The 20,701-nt window shown below is 46.6% G+C and overlaps 6 protein-coding genes across 6 annotated transcripts; 3 read left to right on the top strand and 3 right to left on the bottom strand.

Annotated features, from left to right (window-relative positions):
* Positions 1 to 2,835: 2,835 nt before the first annotated feature.
* T069G_04477 (GMC oxidoreductase domain-containing protein) lies at positions 2,836 to 4,643 on the bottom strand (the record flags this gene model as incomplete). The annotated part of the gene is made up of 4 exons (XM_056171687.1): positions 2,836 to 3,454; positions 3,509 to 3,816; positions 3,864 to 4,549; positions 4,601 to 4,643. The coding sequence occupies 4 exons, from the start codon at positions 4,641 to 4,643 to the stop codon at positions 2,836 to 2,838; spliced, it is 1,656 nt and encodes a 551-aa protein (XP_056028545.1).
* Positions 4,644 to 6,843: 2,200 nt separating this feature from the next.
* On the top strand, positions 6,844 to 9,213 carry T069G_04476 (FAD binding domain-containing protein; the record flags this gene model as incomplete). Its single annotated transcript, XM_056171686.1, has 10 exons — positions 6,844 to 6,998; positions 7,055 to 7,131; positions 7,185 to 7,468; positions 7,565 to 7,609; positions 7,658 to 7,695; positions 7,763 to 7,797; positions 7,850 to 8,146; positions 8,210 to 8,281; positions 8,327 to 8,481; positions 8,536 to 9,213. The coding sequence occupies 10 exons, from the start codon at positions 6,844 to 6,846 to the stop codon at positions 9,211 to 9,213; spliced, it is 1,836 nt and encodes a 611-aa protein (XP_056028544.1).
* Positions 9,214 to 9,262: 49 nt separating this feature from the next.
* T069G_04475 (uncharacterized protein) lies at positions 9,263 to 10,999 on the bottom strand (the record flags this gene model as incomplete). The annotated part of the gene is made up of 5 exons (XM_056171685.1): positions 9,263 to 9,288; positions 9,476 to 9,911; positions 9,983 to 10,467; positions 10,567 to 10,702; positions 10,775 to 10,999. 5 exons carry the CDS (start codon positions 10,997 to 10,999, stop codon positions 9,263 to 9,265), a joined length of 1,308 nt encoding a protein of 435 aa, XP_056028543.1.
* A 1,154-nt stretch (positions 11,000 to 12,153) lies between these two features.
* T069G_04474 (uncharacterized protein) lies at positions 12,154 to 13,578 on the top strand (the record flags this gene model as incomplete). Its single annotated transcript, XM_056171684.1, has 5 exons — positions 12,154 to 12,381; positions 12,436 to 12,761; positions 12,817 to 13,064; positions 13,140 to 13,291; positions 13,351 to 13,578. 5 exons carry the CDS (start codon positions 12,154 to 12,156, stop codon positions 13,576 to 13,578), a joined length of 1,182 nt encoding a protein of 393 aa, XP_056028542.1.
* Positions 13,579 to 14,397: 819 nt separating this feature from the next.
* T069G_04473 (hydantoinase/oxoprolinase domain-containing protein) lies at positions 14,398 to 17,676 on the top strand (the record flags this gene model as incomplete). The annotated part of the gene is made up of 6 exons (XM_056171683.1): positions 14,398 to 16,580; positions 16,638 to 16,741; positions 16,802 to 16,878; positions 16,945 to 17,148; positions 17,197 to 17,506; positions 17,564 to 17,676. The coding sequence occupies 6 exons, from the start codon at positions 14,398 to 14,400 to the stop codon at positions 17,674 to 17,676; spliced, it is 2,991 nt and encodes a 996-aa protein (XP_056028541.1).
* Positions 17,677 to 17,775: 99 nt separating this feature from the next.
* Positions 17,776 to 18,727, bottom strand: T069G_04472 (uncharacterized protein; the record flags this gene model as incomplete). Its single annotated transcript, XM_056171682.1, has 4 exons — positions 17,776 to 18,032; positions 18,105 to 18,302; positions 18,353 to 18,516; positions 18,576 to 18,727. 4 exons carry the CDS (start codon positions 18,725 to 18,727, stop codon positions 17,776 to 17,778), a joined length of 771 nt encoding a protein of 256 aa, XP_056028540.1.
* Between the last annotated feature and the right edge of the window lie 1,974 nt (positions 18,728 to 20,701).

Genomic DNA, 20,701 nt, shown 5'->3' with positions numbered 1-20,701 from the left:
TCTTGAATCATTAAATACTCCTATCAAATTAAAAAGGAGGGGTTACGCTCTTTCTCTTTGTTTGCCCAGAGAGCCAGGTCAAAATGCTACAACTTGTCGGATCTTACCGCGTGGGCCCGTAAGAGTAACTACAAACTAAATGATCGTGCGCGCGTTAGGTATCTGTTAGCTTATGAACTAGCCTCTTCTACAGTTGGTTGGTACTCGATTAATTCTCCAAGTTAGACGCAGCATCCATAAATGGGCAAATGATTCCACAGCGATGACCAAGACCTAATTCATTGAACATACTCGCCTAGGCAGAGATTTCCAAAATGCTTCTAAACAATGAGAGCCGGGGCACTTACGCAATTCACTAACTACCATATGATCTGCTTACGCCAACGCCATAATCCCATTCCATTTATAGGCTTAGCAATAGTGATTCGCTCTTCAGTCGCAGCAACGCTATAAATCGACAATTTCCACTTTCTTTGTTCGATGTCGTGACATGCAATATTGCTGATGTGTATTATGCCCACTGACTTAATGGGACAGAAGAAAACCGCCAACCGTGATGAATTTAGATTGTGAAGTCTAGTTTTTTATTTTTCTTCTCTATATTTAAAAAAAAAAAATCTTTAAAGTTGATTGCTTAGATATGATGCTGATTGAGAATGCGAATACTCTAGTGACACTAGCAGATCCATATCATTCAGAGTGGCGGAATATTCCGCTCCCGACAGATTGATCTCCTAGAATTTTTAACAGTCTTACGAACGTCCCTTGCTTTTATTTGTAATTGTGAATACTATACAGAGAAAACAACAACAGGGACGAAGGCATATAGACAGAGGTATTATGATGAGGAGGGTAAAGGAACGATTCCCGCAAATGTAGGGGCATGATCTCATATTCCTAACATAGCCTGGATTGCAGCTCTTACTTGAGCGACCGACCAACAGTTAAGTTGCACCCGTCTTTAGAATTAACCCCGAATGGGACCTTGGCATATGCATTTGATGATATCAGCTACTTGCAGGATATCAGACGCAAGGTATGGATCATTTGACAGGCTATTCGGGAGCCTCTGAGAAGCTCGGATGGTGTGGTGGACAGGACGAGCCACCAATTTGGCCCATGGCCATGAGCAACGCCATTAAATCGCCCGGCATATTGACCAGAACTAGTGAAAATACCTGTTAACCACAAATACGAAGTGGAAAGATCTTGGGAGCCAAGTCTTGTCCTAGGTGAGTCTGTCAGCAACTGAGCTCCTCTTAGTTTAGAGTACGATTGGCCGATGACATCGTACCTATAGAGATATAAATTGTGCTAGGCAAGCCGGCGAACATTTGCATCGCTGTCGGAGTTACCAGCATCGGGGCTTCAGTGGCAAGCTAGTGATGGCCTACGGAGTTAGCTAAATGCTGTATTGTTTCGCCCAGGGCTGTCACTTAAAAGTATAAACAGGCTAATTCTCATTGCTGCGGTAAACGACTGTAAAGTGATGCGTGAAGTAAGCAGTTGTAAAGTTTGTCGTTGCGAGACGATAAGTTCAGGTCATAGATCTGTCAATATTGGTTACGCATCACTTCCCAATGGTGCCGCATTTGACAACGGCGAGTCCTTTCTACGCGCTGGTTGTCCACTGAGTACTTTTGTTCAAAGCCCAGCAAAGTCTGTAAACTCACAATACTCTTTACCAATGGGGGTTTTTGCGGGAATCGCGTAGCTCGTTTAGAAAATCGCCTAAGAGATGACATGAAATATTAGATCCATTCGAATTACAGTTTAGAACTATGCGATTTGGAAACTCCATAGGGCATATAGCGTATGTACTGGTGGCGGTGCTGTAGTAGGTATTTTCCGAGGAGGAAGTGTAAGCTTATCATACACTAGAGGATTTTGGCTAGACTATACTACGGCGAGCTACTCATGGGAACAAGACTATCGCCGGGTGTTCAGTTGTTTCTACTAACACTTGCGCATGAGACTGAAGAGCTCATAGTACTCCTAGTATCTATGTGAGTATTAACTTTAGTTGGACTCAGCCCGTTATCGATGAGTTATGAGACGCCCACAGAGGTTCAGTCATCTACAACATCGATCCAAGTCTCCAAGAAGTGATATTTGAGGCATAACCACGTGCGTGCATCTGCACCCATGTAGTACCACTGACCAGGCGGGCAACCCTTGGTCTAGCGACGACTAGATTCATTTGATAGGCATTGGATGGTGTTTAAACAATGATGATTTGTGCTGACAAATGATAGCAGCCATCACTGGCCGAAGTTACATGTATGCAGAGTGCTATTCGACGCAACCTCGTCACCATCATCACTGGTCTCGCTAGTATCGCTAAAGCCGCTTGATTGCCCAAATATGCCTGTTTTAGCCCGACCCACGTTGTTTGTTTGTGGAATCCACAAGGTGGATTATAGAGAATAGGACTTTTATTAAGAGAACCAATGGTGGCAGTATACAGCCCAATGATAGCCGTAGCGTATGGTCATTACGTCGTCGAACAAGACATAGTGATAAAGGGATTGCAGTTAGAGAAGAAAGTCAAAGGCTATCAAAGCAGGGGGACGTCGAAATTGTAATTAATAATTATCGAAAACGGGATGCGGCAGGCTATGGGATGATACCACGTCGCGTTATATCAGCAATACGGCGAAAGGCTACGGACGCTGATGGCCAACATGAATCACTGATATTCTATGTCAAAGGAGATAATATTGGTTACGAAATATAAATATGTCTTCAAAGATAGGTATCTATCGTATGTACGGATAAACTCTCAAACTACCATTGGTTTTCAGTGATGAAATTGTGCCGTGGTCATTGGTACAGTTAAGCCAATTGATATTCCGCAATCAACTTCTCCGCACACGTCATTCCTGTAACATAGGCGGAGCTCTGGGTATGAGCATTTGGAAGAATCGGTAGAACACTGTTATCTGCTACTCGCAACGATGAAATACCCAAAACCTTGAAGTTGGCATCAACCACAGCATCTCTGTCGCCGAGCCGCCCCATCTTAGCAGTGCCAACCATATGCCAAGACGAGGTCATGTTTTCTCTCCAGAATTCGAGCAAACCATCATCACAGGTAGCCACTTTCGGGACAATGATGTCAGCTTCGCTATCCTTGGCAAATAACGGGTGTCGAATAACGGCCATGCCAGCCCGTAGTGCTTCAATGCACACTCGTTGGTCGAAGGGATGAGAAAGAAAATTGGGATCAAATTTGAGCGGCACGTTGGGGTCGGCTGACTGTAATGTCACCTCTCCACGACTTTGCTCATTTAGCAGAAATATCAAAAGCGTGTCGTAACTCAGGTTTTCTGGCGCAAATCCTGGTATGAAGTAGTGAATTGGGAAGTGAGTAAGGAGCTCATAGTGCGGGACAGTTTCTCGGAGAAGAAATTCTTTCTGCGAGGGAGGCAGATTTTGGAACTCCATCGACGAGCTGATAGAGTCCGACTTAAAAAAGCCAATCAGGTTCTCGCATCCGTATACAGACCATGGACCCGTTCTGTCTTGATTCCATTGCTTCTGAGCGGCATCCATTGCTTCTTGGCTGCCATAAAAGGAGCGGCGATCATTATCCGACTCGTTTCGCCGAACAGTCAAATTCAAAAATGCATGGTCGCGAAGGCCCTGCCCGACAGCCGGAACATCGTGCATCACGGGGATGTGATATCTGGAAAGCTGATCTGCGGGCCCAATACCAGAATGTAGGAGAATTTTGGGAGAGTCAAGGGCGCCTGCACAGAGAATGACTTCGTGCGTAGCAAAGTCTAACCAATTGTCAATATCCATCGATATAGCCTTGTGGGATTGCACATACAATGTTTCCCATTTGACTCAATACCGACCGCTTTTTTCCCGTCAATAATTATACGTTGGACGGCTGATCCTGTGACGATGGTTAAATTATCCGGCTTGGGCTGCAGCAGATCTGCAGCCACGGAGCGAAGGCCGCTATGAGCCGAATTTATCAGTACTGACATCCCCAGGGGATCTCCTGAATTATGGTCCGGGTTGATCGGATACCCCATATTCTGAAATGTCTGCAATAAGGGTTGGATATCGCGTTCCCACTCAGAGGCGTAGCCAACGTGAAGTGGCCCTGCAGATCCATGGTCGTTTGTCTGAGATGATACACTCGATGGATTCGTTCCAGTTGGAACATCGTAATGAAACGTCTCTAACTCTTTGAACCGGTTCTGCATGCTATCCCAGGCAAAGGCGGGATCGTCAACCAGTTTGGCCCATTCATCAAAGTCATCTCGAGGTCCCGTAGTCCACACCCCAAAGTTTATCGTACTTGAACCTCCCAAGCCACGCCCGCGGTCATAAGCTATGACTCGGTTGTTGCAATTGGTCTGCGGGGCCGTCTTATACTCCGTGTTCATAGATGGCCGGGTGAATGTAGTCCATCGCTGCCCATCGACGCGGAGATGGGCTTGTGTATGGTCATCTCCAGCCTCAATTAAGAGTACGGATGGCTTTTTAGGTGAACGGGACAGACCGTTCGCCGTAGCGCATCCCGCCGGGCCACCTGGCGATGATCAGCAATGGATAGACATAGAACAATGTAGAGACAACTTACTCCCCACGACAATGAAATCGTAACGTGTGTCAGCTTCAGACATTTTGCTCGAAATGTTACTAATGTTCGCGAAGAAAAGTTGTTGACGTGAAGAGTATATTGAAGACGAGGTGCTACAGCGAATTATACTTCGCAAGAATTCTTGCTATTTATGTAATATTCACTAGATGATTGATTTGGCGTCTAAAAATAACGCGGACCATACTCTGATTCCACAGGGCTTGGATTCGATTCAACGGGGCTTGCACTTGATCCCACGGGGCTTGCACTCGATTCCATAGGGCTTGGATTCTAGTCAGATCGGATTCCACAGAGGCCTACAAGAGTCCCACTGTACAGACTAGTTGGGCACTTTGAATTGCCGAGACCGCCATCCGTGGGCGACGTGTCTCGACACTTTGATTGCCAAGAAGAGGAGGCCTGCTAGTGTTTAATAAGCTTTATCATATTGATCCAATATTTGAAATTGATGCTGACTCGAAATCTAGACCAGGTGTGTATCGTTGTTAGGCTTTCAGAATGTAGGCGAGTTAGCTAAAAGAATACGGAGTGCCTAACAGGTGATTAGCCTATTGACGAATAGGAGAATTGGTGTATGGTATTTTCTTTCAATAATAAGCTTACCTGTGTCCGCAGCAACCAAGTTGAGCTAGTAAAGGTTTCCGCACCTAGTTGCGAGCTATTCTGCTATCAGCTACCAAAGAGAGTGAAGACTATGGCAGAAGTGGAGCGATACATGCCAATTCGCTTTCAGCTTACTTCGATATGTGATCACAGTCTTGTTTACGGAGTACATGAATTGGATATCAACAAGATTGATTCCAGTAGCAACCTCGGCTCCAAAGTGTCGACCTCGGCTCCAAAGTGTCTTCTTTCCAGCCTATCAGCCAGCAGCGGCTCTAACTTTGAGAATTTGCCCCTGTGCATTGTCACAAAACAAAATCCTTCATGATTGATGCTATTTCTGCAACAAATCCACCGCTTTTATCTTGCCTCTGCTATTGATTTGCTACGAAACTGCCGGAAAAAAGCCATTGGCCCTCCACTCCCTTGCTCACATTAAACGACCAGAGCAAAACAGTATCCAGGATGAACATCCTTTTAATCCACGATTGACCCCATCAAATTTCATTATATCACACTCGAACGTGTCGAAGACAGCGAAGCCGTTGATAAAGCTATGCTCCCATAAGCCAGGAGGTAATACCAGACGCCATACGTCAAGGGAGATCTGCCGACTTACCAGCTCCGTCGAACAAGAGCCCTGACACAGCCACACCTAAAATCCACCTTCAGGCTTCTAAGCAGATCTCACTCTTCTTTACCCCACATCAGTTTCCCATGACTACTTTACCATCCCCGACAAGATGGGGGGCTCATTTTTTTGTTTTAGCTTTATTCTTTAGATCTAGAGGTCTAACACCACGGAAATTCATTAGTATATATGATATGCGCCTATTCCTTGCTGTTACTACCTCGGCCTAGGGTTCTTTTACGAGGGTGGGAGTCTAGCTTTAGGAAGATCAATGAGCTCTATTGAAGGGAATTGGCACGTAAACAGTCAAATACCCATCAAGCTTCTGCGTACAGGTTTGAAATGTGTTATATTCAAGATTTTTGTACTCTACAGATAGTATTTTTATGTGAATGCTTCCGTACCAAATGCATTAGAAAGCTGATGAGAAATACGTTAAGCGGCTGGATCGCCATGGAGATCTCAACGCCCGTTGAAAGAGTAGCCACCATCAGCTTCAGATGTATTTGTAAAAAATATAGTGAGCATCATGCGGCCAAACGACGTTGCTCAAATTATCGGCATTACTGTCAAATTGTCGGCATTACTGTCATGTGCCGCGAAGATGTTGTCACTATCCATAATGATATCACCCCTACCGAGGTGCAAAGTTCCTACCGAGGTGCAAAGTTTATAGGCCCTCTCTCCTATAACATTCAGAAGTTGTCATATCAAATCCAATATTTTAAGTTCGCTGGTTGGAAACTCCGAGCTTATGGTGGCAAATATACAGCTACAATTAATGGGCCGCGCCATAGGGTCACGAAGCTGATGTAAAGCGGCTTCCGGGCGCTTCCTTACCGTACGAAGAGCTTCTTCAAAGACATTAAAACACAGTATTCTTAGTAGACGTACATCTATAAGTAATCAGGTGCCTCAGCACTCAAACTGAAACAGGTGAACCTTTCAATTACATCCTAGATACGCAAATACGTAGCCAGAAAACAAGATGCCCACCTATTCCTCCGTATCCAAAGTTGATGTGCTTATAATCGGCGCTGGTCCGGCTGGGCTAATGTGCGCACTATGGATGGCTAGGCTTGGTATTAATGCTCGTGTTGTGGAGAAAAGAGCCACTCCTGTTGCTGCGGGACAGGCTGATGGGCAAGCGCTTCAAATGAGGCCATGATCTCAAAACACAACTCTGATTCATTGTTCAGCATTCAATCGCGTACATTCGAGATCCTAGATTCTTTTGGATTGGATCAAATTTGGAGAGAATCAACTCACGTCAAAGGTACGTTCAAGAGTGTTCTTTGAGGCAAACAGACCTTAACGAATCATCAACAGAGGCAACGTTTTGGGATCCAGATGAGAATGGCAAGATCCACCGCAGCTCAAGAGTTCCAAATAATATGAAAGGCCTGTCGCGCTTCGACTGCACAGGTACGATTCACCAAGGTGTTATCGAAGGCTTCCTTATACGAGCCATCAGAGCGTCAGCATCTGTACCAAGCCACCCTGAGGTGAGAATTGAGGGCAATATTGCCCCATCTTCCCTCCATATCGATGCAACTCTTATCGATGATCAAGATGCCTATCCTGTGATGGTTACCCTAAAACATTTTGACGAAGCAAGTGAGGTTGATGCAAAGAGCTGTGGTAATATGGATAAAAGCCTGCACAAAACCAGCTTTGGAGATGATGATTCAAAGCCAACATATCTGCAGAACGCCCAACCGGGGGCGGAGGAGCTGGTTCTGGCAAAGTATCTGGTAGGATGTGATGGTGCACATTCATGGGTACGTAAAGCCTTGGGACAGGAATTTAGGCTGCGGGGCGAGACTACGGCGGCCATCTGGTGAGTCTGTCTTTCGCCAAGACGTCAGTTGAAGTTGCTGCACAGCTAAATGACAAATTTGCTCCAGGGGTGCGATGGATATAATCCCGGTCACTGACTTTCGTAAGTGGGAAATGCCTTATTACACTTCGCTGCATAGCAAATCCTAACCTAGAAGCAGCCGATATTCGAGTTCGCAGTATGGTGCGCAGTACTAGCGGTGGAAGTCTCATGATAATTCCAAGGGAAAATAAACTCGTTAGGCTGTACATTCAATTAACGGACAGTTTGTCAACTAATGGCCGGCTGACCAGATCCATGGTCACCCCTAAGGTGCTGATAGAGACTGCCAGGAGAATTCTCAGCCCTTACACCATTGACTTCACGTATATACACTGGTGGAGCGCATATCGAATTGGACAGAGATCAGGAGATCATTTTGATAAGCAAGGACGTATTTTCCTTGCCGGCGGTACGTCAATATAGCTTTGACTGCTCTCTTCCGGTGTTCATATACTCTAATAGCCCGCTTTAGACGCCGTTCACACTCATTCGCCAAAGGCAGGACAGGGAATGAACGTATCTATGCAAGATACGTATAATCTGGGTTGGAAGATTGGTCTAGCATGCAAGGGACTTGTACGACCAAAAGCCGTTATTCCGACCTATGATATGGAGCGTAAGTTGGTGGCGAAAGAACTGATCGCATTCGACCGGAAGTTCTCCGAATTACTTTCGATGCACTCCGCCAAAGATATTATGGAAACATCAGTCGAGCTTAAACAATTTTTTAAGAAAGCGCCACTAGTATGTGTTTGGGAAGCTCAGAAATATCTTGCTACTATCTGACCACTTGAACAGTTCACAACTGGTATTGGTGTAAACTATGCCTCGAGTATTCTCACACTTGTAGACAATGAAGCACACGGCCTCGCGAAATACACTGTCCCAGGAAAGAGATTCGCCTCGTGTCAAGTGACAAATCACTCTGATGGTCGAATCTGGGAGCTTCATCATCGCACGCCATCCGACGGACGCTTCCGCATCATGGTTTTTGGCGGCAATATCGCCAATGACGAGCAACGATTTGCAGTCAATACCTTGGGACAGTGGCTAGGCAAGACATTAATTCCACGATATCCTCTGATCAATATCTGCCCCATTGTCGATCGTCGTCTGCAGACTGTCCGATTCCAATCCGAACTAATGACGCCAATGATAGAGATATTCCTGGTGCATACGGCTCCTCGTAGCCAGATAGATGTGCTACGGGACGTAGACTCTACGTATCATTCGTGGCATCCCAAGCTCGGCTGGGACTATGACCATATATTCACGGCATCTAGAGTCGCCACTGAAGACGCTATCCAGTCAACACAGAGTGTATATGAAGATTATGGGATTGATGAGGAGAGAGGTGCTGTCGTAATTGTAAAACCGGATGGACACGTCGGGATGGTAACTAGTGTCGCTGCAAAGGAGGCACGGACTAGGATTTGTGACTGGTTTGACGGCATATTACAAGGCCTGAGTAACTAAACATCGAGCAGCTTTCAATAAACATTAGCAATTCAGGATCTTCTTCTCATCAGTGAATGAGGAACCACCAGTTCCCTATGGTAAGTAAAAACAGAATATGAAGGCAAAGGTGTCATCTTTATATTATGTATGTATGATATATCACGCGATAGCTGGCACCAGAGGGTAGTCATAATGCTTGGTCAAATTACCTCCTCTTCCATTTTCTTCTCCATCATGCCCCAAAGTCCCTTCGCTCTGTTCCCAGAGAACCAATAATTACCTTCAAGATCTTTGCCCACGACAATAATTCCATCTGAGAAGTTATATGGACCCTGCACGCTCTGGACGTAGGATGGTGTGAGCGGCGTGCGCCGTGGTGTAACAGCTGCGGCTGACAGATCGGTCGCGTACATGTCGGCTTTTTGCCAATTAGAAAACATAAGTAACTGCATCGATGTGCTGCCAAAAAATGGAGGCGCCCTGTTGGCTGGATCAAGTCGGATCAACGATGTGTACGCCTCGACTTGTTCGCGAGAGCCTTGCTCCTTAATCGAGCGGCGGATCTGGGATGCTAGATAGCTAAGCGGCTTCTGAAGCACATCTTTAGCTGACACTAGAGTAACGAGAAACCCAACGCAGTTGCTTAGGAATGGTCGCTTGTCAGGTATCAGGTCCTTCAAAATCGGCCGCCATTGATATGCTTGTTGTACAGCAATCTGGAAATAGCAGGTTTAGTAAACGAATGTTGAATGGCTTCTAGAGTATGTACCAAAGAATGACTACTTACAGGTGTTTCCGAATTCTCCGGAAGATTAGCAATTGCTAAGCGAGTTGTCCAAGCCAGTAGAATATCTCCTTCGCTCAGGAATGGAGCCTCCCATTTCTCGCTAGGGGCTTGAGCAGCAAGTTCCGCGAGAGCCTTTTCTCTCAATTTCGTGATATAAGCAGCGGGCACGCAGACCATACGATGCTCTTGCTTCTTTACCACCAGGTTGTAGCAATTCTGAAGCACCCACCAGACGAGACCAGGCTTGGACATGTGGTATTCCGCAAGGACATGGGGCTCTGTAGGCTTCTTGCCACAGTGCTCCAAAATATAGTCGTCGGGAGCCAGTGGCTCTGGGATCTCGTCTTCTCTACCCTGAAGCATGAGCATCCACGCATTGAGGAGAGATTTTTTTGCCATGGCGTCAAAACTAAGGTGTATCCAATGGAGGACGACTATTGTCGAATTCTTGAACGAGACAACGCGCAGACCAAGCTGAGGACGGTCTGTATAGATATAATCATCGAGATATCTGGGTGTCTCCTGGCCGTAGATGAGCTCTGAGAGCTTATCAGGATCTCCAACGATTGCTGGTCGGCCATTACGGGGAGCATGCGGAATACACGATCCCGCGGGGTGGTCTTCCACAGCCAAGGCGCCATGATCCACATGTTCAAATCCCACAGCCGGACGATCTGGAGAAAAGCTGGCTGGGATATGATGCTCAAGTTGTCCACGATCCTAAATGATGGGAGCGCAGTTGTTAGATATATTGGCTTCGCCGGAGGGGGTGGAAGCGTTCTTGTCCCGCACATTTCTTCTCAGTCGAGCACCTAGCTTGTTCCAGCCAGGGCGGCTTACTACACGCTCCAGAGAGGTGCGTAAGCTCTGAGGGTCCAGTACATCGTCGAAAACGAATAAGGTATATAGCACAAACGTCCTAAAGATAATGGTGTCATCAAAGAAGCCAACCGGGACAATCTTGTCGGTCGGTACAGGCTGGGGTGCCTTTGATGGATTAAAAAAGAATTCAAACATAATCGTCAAGTCTTACCCATCCGTCTACATGTTTGTCCAGCGGTAAGGAAAACCATGGCTACTTTGAATCTATTAATATGAAAGCAAATTGTGATACGGATGGCGCCACATTTCAACTGCAACGGATTCTGCACCTGTCAGTTGTTCTTTACTGCTAGACAAAATTACTCCAACTCCTGCACTCAGGGGTTGCGCGGAACAGGTCTATTCACCCGGATGATATGATTTCTTACAGAGTTCATGTCTGCCCCGTACCAATCCCTGTCCCTGACAGGGGTTTAGGGTAGCAACGGCCTGCTATTGAAGTTAGTCTACTTGAGCCAACAACGTTTGAACCAACATCGTCTGAACCAACAACATCTGCACCGTCGTAAAAAACGTCTTTAGTGGACCTTGTGGAGGCATTTTATGTGATTTTATGACTCATTATATGTATGGCGGAAAAACAATGCCGGACTTATCTCCTTACTAGTACTAAAATTGCCGACATCAGGACAACGTCCGCCCTCCCAGTTCCAGGTTTCCCCTTTATATCTCACGCAATCTAGAGACTCCAGATAAACTAAATTAATAAATTGATTAGTCTTCTAGACTCGCAAGGAAGCTAAAATTATTCTTCTCATTGCAAGGATTTACAAATACTGAAGTTTCTTCCGAGAGTTGGCGTGTATTTTAACTTCCTTGCTGAAAAGGGATAAATCATTATTATCCAACCTGAATAGCACTGACTATCTTGATGCAATGACAAAAGACAAGCGATGACAAAAGACTTAGATAATAGGTTCAAGGAAAATAGCCAAAAAGGCTGTAGCTAGGAACACGAGTTTAGGAGAGGATACGATATTGGGCACTGCACGTCAGCCAGGGGAATGTGTCAAACGTGCCGATCACGTCCAGATCGAATGGGGCGGTTGAACTTTTGTACTGGGATCAAAAATTGAACAGCTTTCAAACACACCGCTGACGGTACGAATACGGTACGGTCCGTCCGAAGTGTCTACGGTTTAATACTTTTATCACGTTAGTTCCCAGAAGGCAACACGCGTAAACTTTCTTCTGCTCTCCTTTTGTTAATTCTTGCAACCTATTGCCTTTGCTGCCCTTAGTACCCTCTCTGCTGCAGCTTCCTAAGGGCCTTTCATTGGCCCTTAGCTATGGCCTTGTTGATAGGTCGAAACGAAGAAGGCGAGCGTATATCAGAAATTGCGAATCGCCTGCCTCCGATACCTGTCCATGGCTTCACAAAGACGATCCAAGCAATAACATATGTTATAACTATCTTAGCTACGATAATCGTTGCACTGCGCGTCTACGTGCGGGTGCGCCTTTCAGGATCACAACGAGCATGGGGCTGGGATGATATTTTCGCTGTAGCTGGCTGGGTATGATGTATTCCCATTGATCCCCTTATTACCACCAACTTAACAATGAAACAGGTTCCTCTCATCCCCTCTGTCGTCTTTCTCATTCTAGCAACCTACTATGGTTTAGGTGCCCATGACGATCATGTGCCTGATGGAATGCTCGTCTATTACCAGGTCAGGGTTAAGAGCTACATGTTTTTGTTTGAGATGATTTACTTTGCCTCATCCATTTTAACGAAGCTTGCCATGGCCATTATGATCCTGAGGCTAAGCTCTACTCGTACCTACGTGTACATCATTTGGGGGAACATAGCCCTGCTATCTGTCAATGCTCTTGTGTGTTTAATCATCATGTTCGCAAGCTGCTCGCCTCTTCCGGCCTTGTGGAACGAGAAACTGTATGTTGGATACACTACTGCAATTAAATTTTACTTGGCTAACAGTTCAATGAAGTGGCTATTGTCGCCTCAAAAACGGCTGGATCATTATTAGTTACGTCGGCTCCGTTGTTTTGGCCATGGTGGACTGGACCTGCGCAATTACACCGTTCTTCATGCTGCGACGTCTCCAAATGCCAACGCGAAGGAAGGTTTCAGTCCAGATCATTCTCAGCTTGGGTATCATTGGTAGCGCCGCTGGTCTAGTACGCCTGGGATATTATCATGCTTATGATACTGACAAATATCCACACGAATCTCTTTGTGAGCGCTGCCCACTATTTCCCACTGACAAAGCAAAACCCACACTGGGATTTCTAACAACATTTATCGATGTAGATAATTGGGGTTCAACAATTCTGTGGTCGCTCCTGGAGGCAGGTTTGGGTATCATCAGTTGCTCATTGCCTCCACTCCGTCGCCTTTTCAAGAAGTTCTACCAAGGTTCATCTGGACAGTCTGACATGAAGTCTGGACCAGGAACAACCGATGTAAGAACCCCCTCCCAGCGGGATGGTCTGAAGCGTCACTAACTATTCGTTGTTTATAGGGTGGAACACAACTGACCAGCCTTGGTGGGAAGCAAAGCGAAATACTGACAAGCATCCGCCGGAAAGAAGGGGATAAGTGGAATAGATTAGATGATGAACAGTCGACTTCCAGCCAACAGCATATCATTAAGATAACGGATGTTTCCGTCGAGACAAGCAGTACAGATGGCAATAAATATCAGGACTATCGAAAAGACCATGAATACTCCTGGGAAGATCATGCATAACTTTCACTAAAAAGTTTTTTTGGTTATCGAAATCAATAGATTTGGGCAAAGTTTAGAACACGGTCGGCGCAATATAGACATCTATTATTTAATTAAATATTAATCTATTTCTGCATATCATAATCCACGTCATCATAAACCTTACAATGAAATGTACCGTCACCATAAGCCTATGGAAGCTTGTAGACATCGGATCTCATGTCGCAAAAAGAGTCCATTAATTGTTTTGAAGCCGCTATAAGCCGAAATCGATAGTGGTCTGGTCCCACAGTTGTTCACGGCCAAATAAGAATTAGCCCTCACACACGGCGAACGAAGCAAACTTCGGCGAACGAACTGCCTTTAACCGAAGACACTATCACAGCACTAAACACTAAAGTCACCCGGCCACCGTTCGTCGGATGTAACTACCTAGATCCTCCATATCTTCAATGTCTTTTTAGTAGCGCCAAATATGAGATATTGAAATCATGAGGCTAAATTTTCACCTTGCGTGGTCTATACCTGTCATATCTACGGCCAACTATAATCGTTCATTTGTAAGATCTTTGTCGCTAAACTAGGTCCACGTAGTTAGCCGTGTGTGCGCGGCAAAGATTGCCATGATTGTTCACATCTATCACCAGGCTCGAACAGTGGTTATTACTCTGAGTATTTCCAAGTGGTTATTTAATCCGATTTCCCTCGTGAAAGTCAATTAATCCAGCCCCCTCAAGTGTAAAAACAATATAATTAATTGCGCATAAATAAATCCGCCATTGCGCGTGCACTTGAGTCTATCGCCTCCATATTCGCTCCAAGGCCACCACTTCAACAGCCATGTCTCTATATCGCATCGGTGTAGATATTGGCGGCACTAATACGGATGCGGCAATCATTGATATCAAGGCACTGAACAGCCCCAATCGGGGAGTCCTCGCTACTTACAAAGCACCAACAACGCCAGATATCACCACCGGCATTGAAGAAGCTATTAGAACAGTGCTGAGTAGCTCTGCTATTGACCAGAGACGAGTTCTCAGCGTCACTATTGGCACTACCCACTTTATCAACGCTCTTGTGGAAGCCGATGCCCGAAGGCTGGATCGTGTTGTTGTGGTACGGCTCTGCGGGCCCTTCACTCGCCAGATCCCACCCTTTTCTGGCTTTCCTGTCGGCCTTCGCAATATCTTAGATGGTGGTGTATTCTATCTCGATGGTGGTCTAGAGATGGATGGTAGGCAGATTGCTGAGCTCAACGAGCAGCAGATCCGCCAGGCTGCGATGGACATTACAGCTGCCGGAGTCAAGGTTGTTGCTCTTGTCGGCGTCTTCTCACCATTAGACCACGATGGGATTCAAGAGGAACGGTGTAAGAAAATCATGCTAGAAACTGCACCCGATCTCAAAGTCATCTGTTCTCATGATATCGGTCCTATCGGCTTTTTGGAGCGTGAGAATGCGACTATTTTAAACGCCTCCATCTTGAGAACCGGTCACCGCGTCAAGAAAAGTTTCAAACGAGCTATGAAACGTCTTAATCTTGGCTGCCCATTATACCTATCTCAGAACGACGGCACGCTTATTGATATTGAATCAGCTGCTGATTTCCCTATCAAGACTTTTGCCAGTGGCCCGACGAATAGCATGACAGGTGCAGCTTTCTTGGCTGGCATTGGCCAGGGTCATGGAGCTACAAATAGCGTGCATGGGACCACCAACGGCGTGTCTGCCGAAGAGACATCTCTTAATGGTACTGTCATCAATGGTGACAGCTCATCCTGTGAGCAGGCTCAAGTTCTGGTAGTCGATATCGGCGGTACCACAACAGACGTTTGTGCCTTGCTACCATCTGGATTCCCTCGTCAGGCTCCGGGCTTCGTCGAGATTGCAGGCGTTCGCACGGCATTTTCTATGCCGGAAGTTGTGTCCATCGGACTAGGCGGTGGTAGCATAGTTACTGTAGACGGTGCATCCGTCTCTGTTGGCCCTGCATCTGTCGGCCATTTTATCCAAAAACGAGCAAAGGTGTTTGGTGGCTCGACCTTGACTGCCACTGACGTTGTTGTTGCAGCCGGTAAAGCTACTCTTGGCGATCCCAGTCTTGTTCATGACATACCACAGTCAGCCGTCAATCTTGCTTCCCGAGACATTAAAAAGAAACTGGAACGGGTGATTGATCAGATGAAGGTTTCGGCAGCTCCAGTTACTGTTCTCTTAGTTGGAGGCGGGGCTTTACTGGTCACTGATGAATTAGCTGGTGTTGAGAAATGTATCCAACCCATTCACCAAGGGGCTGCCAATGCTATCGGCGCAGCGATTGGTAAGGTCTCTGGTGAGGTTGATACAGTCGAAATCCTTGAAGGCAAGGATGAGAAGGCAGTTATCGACGCTGCCTGCAAGAAGGCCATTGAACAGGCTATACAAAAAGGCGCAGCGAAGGAGGATGTAAAGATTGTCGAAGTCAATAAAATGCCACTTCAATACATGTCAAAGGTTACGATTCGTATCCAAGTACGGGCTGTGGGTAGACTCGCCATTCCAGTTGATTTGGCGCCTCCGCAAAGCCTGAACGGATCATTCGATGACGACACAGAAGATGAACAAGAGACGGATAAGGTCGCTGTACCGAACGCGCTTGAGCCTACCACACGACCAAGCCTGAATGTCGATATTGCAACGTATCGTCCGAATGTCAAAAACGGCGTATGGTATGTTTCAGAAGTGGACTTGGAGTTTATGACCACAGGCTGTGGCGTCCTGGGCACCGGTGGTGGAGGACCAGCATACTACGAGTATCTCAAGGGATTGAACACGTTGCGCACTGTTGGAGAAGGCAACATGAGGATCATTCCACCCAAAGCTCTCAAGGAAAATGATATGGTTGCCATGGCGGCTTGGTATGGAAGCCCCAATGTCATCAACGAACGGATTTCAGGTGGCAACGAGATTCTCGACGCTATCGATGCCATTAACAAAACAAGGAACATCAAAAACTTTCATGCCTTGTTGGCTGAAGAAATGTAAGTTACAAGCCTATCCCAAATGCCGGCAATATGAAGAGAGCTGACACAATACAGTGGTGGTGGAAACGGTATGAGCGTCTTTCCTGTTAGCGGCCATTATAATGTCCCCGTCGTTGATGCAGACGGGATGGGTAGAGCTTATCCTACAAAATATCACGGTAAGCGCAGCCGATACGAAGTAAATGCTTGTCAAAAAAGTGCTTGCTAACTATTTGTAGTGACCTTTAGTGTCTATGGCCACTCTCTAACCCCATGTGCCATTACTGATGCAAAAGGCAATGCGTCAGTCATCATGGTAAGTATGAGCTAGCTGAATGGCTGCTTACAATTCCACGCTCTATGACTGACTTGAGATGCACAGAAAGCGAGCTCGCCTGCCCGCTTGGAGAAGATGCTGAGAACCACGGCTGTGGAACTAGGACTCTCCTGCGCATCAGCTTCGAATCCGATGCCAGGTTCCATCATCAAGTCAACGGCAGTGCAAAATACACATTCACAAGCATGGTACCTTGGACGGGCAGTTCACTCCGCTCGTCGCAATAAAACGAGCTATCTCGACGCAATAGTACGTTCGGTATCCCTCTCGCATAAAAGCTTATATTGACAATTGCAGTTTGCCGTTTGTTCTGGAAAACTACTCTTCACGGGTAAGGTTATTGATGTCCATCGATACATTGGTGGCGGCTACACAATGGGTGCTGCCATTCTTGCACCCTTGAGCGACGACGAGCGTGAGACTACGTCGATCGAAAACCAAACACCAAGAGACAAACACATGATTATACCCTTCCAAAATGAGTACCTGTACGCAGCACTCTGCGATGCCGCCGGCACCAAAGAGTCCCAGGAAGTTGTTTGTACAGTTCCGCATCTCATATCAATTCTTGGCCAAGATGGAGAAGCGATTGGGTCACAAGACATGCGTTACGGCCTCCGCGTCAATGTCATTGGATTGTCCGCTCATCCAGTTTGGATGACAGAGAGAGCTCTGCAGGTGGGTGGTCCGGCGGGCTTTGGTCTGGATCTGCCTGTTGTCGGGGACTTTGATGAGTTTACAGAGGCACGGAGTGTGATAGAGGAGTTTGGCAAATGAGTGTTTGAGACATTAAATCGGATAAAAGTTGGACAGGTGACAAAAAAATGAGATTTGCATAAATTTTAATTTGAAGTGGCAGAGACTTCATTGACCGACTTATAAAAGAGTAACGCCTCCATCCGCTGTCCCCTTACGTATAACTTGCGCCGCTTGAGAAAAGAATGAATCAATGCGATCCTTGGCCGCTCGGAGTAACGCTGTCACCTCTTCGTTACTGACATCCCATAGGCCGTTCATAGCTTGATGAAATGTCTCGAGTAAGCTGTATGCGTGCTCTATATCACCACGTTCGGAAGCGACTAAGAAGAGAAATACGAGAAAGTTTCCACACAGGACGAATTGTGATCTTGCATCTATGTATAATTGAATGTCAGTAGCCATTCCGCCACGTGATTACCAATAGTGGAAATTAAGATGTAACCTACAACGACCCCAGAATCCAATCATATTGTTCTTATCCAGGTGCGATAGAAATTGTACAAATCCATCGAATGCTAGAAGCGCCTGCGGAAACCACTTTCGGAGGTTGGAGCTAGCTTTCAGCTTGGCCTCTCTCGTCGAAGGGTGCATCAAAGCGCGATAGAGGAGAACCTGGGTAGTGTAGAATGACAAATGTAGGGGGCCTGATTGTCAGGGAAGTCTTGTCATGATAAATAGGGGATAAAAGACTAACAGTTATATGAAGGTATGCTTCTTTCATCCTGTGCTTTCTTATTCAAGTCGAGGCATGAAGGAATTAAACTTGCCCACTCTTTGAGCCTAGCCTCTACGGCGAGGATCTCTGTGTTGGCTTGCGTCATGTTATTACCTATGACCTGTGAACTGGCGTTTACTTGGCTGCAGATGTATTATTAGGAGATGAGTGAACAAAAGAAAAGTCAACTATAAAGACTTACTAGCTGCAATCCAGCACGGTTCGCAACGATCGCGCAACGTCAACCATTTCCAAGAATCTCGCTCCCGTGGAGACTTGGAACCGCCTATCCTCTGGCTCAACTAGGTATTGCACATCATCTGGAACATCCTCGTCCCAACGCATATCCTCCATTGTGAGTGGGGTCGTGGTATATGATTTACTCGCTATATGGGACGGGTTCCCATGGCACATTGCTGACCAGCAATCAGCATAAAACGTGGCCCACCACAGCTTCCGCCGCAAGTGCCTCTCAGTCGCATTGATGTTCCAATCTCCCGGCTCGACGTGCAAACCTATCATTTGCGCACACGCCGTCGCTTGAGCGGATGATGTCCATGTCGTAGGAGCTTCGAGGGTGTCCATCGCTGGTGGCGTTACATGTTGAAGGAGAAGACATGCCTGTAGAATGAAGAGGTTGGGATTTTCCATCTCTCTCCTGAGAACTTGATGTGCGTAATCGGTAAGTTCATGCTGTACAAAAGGCATGGATGTGTCCTTCAGTGTGTAGTCACGATCCCAAAATACAGATGCCAACGCGTAGATAGCTCCTCGCAAGCATGCGGGAATACTCTTTTTGTCGGCGTGATATCTGCTCAGGAAGCGGACTTTGGACACTATAGGAAAAGCTGGATGGACATGACGGAAGAACAATCGAACAAGGTTATCGCTAAATGGCCACACTTTGCTCTCAATGGCGTCCGAGACTTGCTGCTTGTCTCTTTTGACGTGATCTGGGTGTTCTATCCGTAGGAGAAGGAAGTGGATCGGGCTCTGTTCCGTTATAGATGATGATGTGCTATATGACTGAACCTGGGCAATATTCGCGGATAAACTAAAATTATCTCTCAGGATCCCGTATTTGAATGAGTCGAGGAGGAAGCCGTCTTGCTCGCTCGGCCGCCCCAAAAAGTATGCGCAACGTCCTGGAATGTCTTCGAGCGTATAAGTAGTATTGTTTAGTATAGCCTGATCTCTGAGTAGTATGGTCCTCACAGCTTCTGTATCTGCTGTTGACGAGTTCACCGGGCCGTGCACGAAGTTTTGATGCACCAAAATGGCCGGATCGCTACATTGCTGTAGCAAAGAGTCTGCTTGATCGTACAGAGCTGGGCTTAAATAATAAGGGACTGCTTCTTGTTGACTCGGGCTTGGCAGCACACGGTTGGTGATCGGTGGTGCTGTTACATTGAAAGAGCTACCACGATTGGAAGTAGGTGGCTGCAATTGCTGCTGTTGGACAGTCTCCGGCTCATCCTCTTGTGCCCCGTCTTCAAGAATGGCAGGCCGTTGTATGGCTTGGGCGTCATTTACTGCCGTGGAGGTGGACTGACATGTGATGCCTCTCCGTCTACACGACTGACCTAACAATTACGGTTACACTGGTTAACAAGTTACAGGACAATTTACAGGAGCACTAGAACTTGACGCTGAGTCGAAGATGGAGTATGCCCAGGAGAGGAAGCTTACAAGGCGGATCGGTTGCAATGACGCACGCTGTCTTGCGTTTCCGGCAAGCGTCACATGGACGGTTCTTCCGGCTCCTTGGCCGTCGAGGGTTACCAAAAGTGCTTTTGATTACAAACTTGCGAGGAGGGCGTCGACGTCGCCGAGGTTGTTGCCGCGGCATGCTATCGATGGTGACTTCATCGGTTGATGCAGAGAAGCTGCTTGAGGAATTCATGCTCAATGCTCACTTGGCGATATTCACCTATGGGCCCACAAAGTCTAGGGAGATGTTACGATTGCGACAATGGTAGATGCGTTACATCAATCCATGGATTCAATGAGATGGTGAGGCGGGGAAGTAATCGCTTTGGTTGGCCGGCATGGCGTATTAATTATTACGCATCATAGCCACGGTGTTGGTAGCTCGTGCTAATGATCGACTAGTGGTGTTACTAGTAACGGCGAACTTATACAACAAAGCCTTCCTTCGCCGAACAGACTTGTCTCTATACCACATTTGCGCGAGAGGCACGTCGCTTTTGCACTATTCCCACATTTCCGTGGAGCTAATTACTGCCAGATAAGGTGAGTCCACGCTGAGATTGTCTGCTGTCCTAAACTAACTCGCTTTTCGATGCCTATCTACTGTTATGGCCAATA

Source organism: Trichoderma breve, chromosome 3, assembly GCF_028502605.1.
Source record: "Trichoderma breve strain T069 chromosome 3, whole genome shotgun sequence".
Taxonomy (NCBI): Eukaryota; Fungi; Ascomycota; class Sordariomycetes; order Hypocreales; family Hypocreaceae; genus Trichoderma; species Trichoderma breve.
The sequence above is the reverse complement of the archived record's forward strand: the minus strand, read 5'-3'. Positions and strand labels throughout refer to the sequence as shown.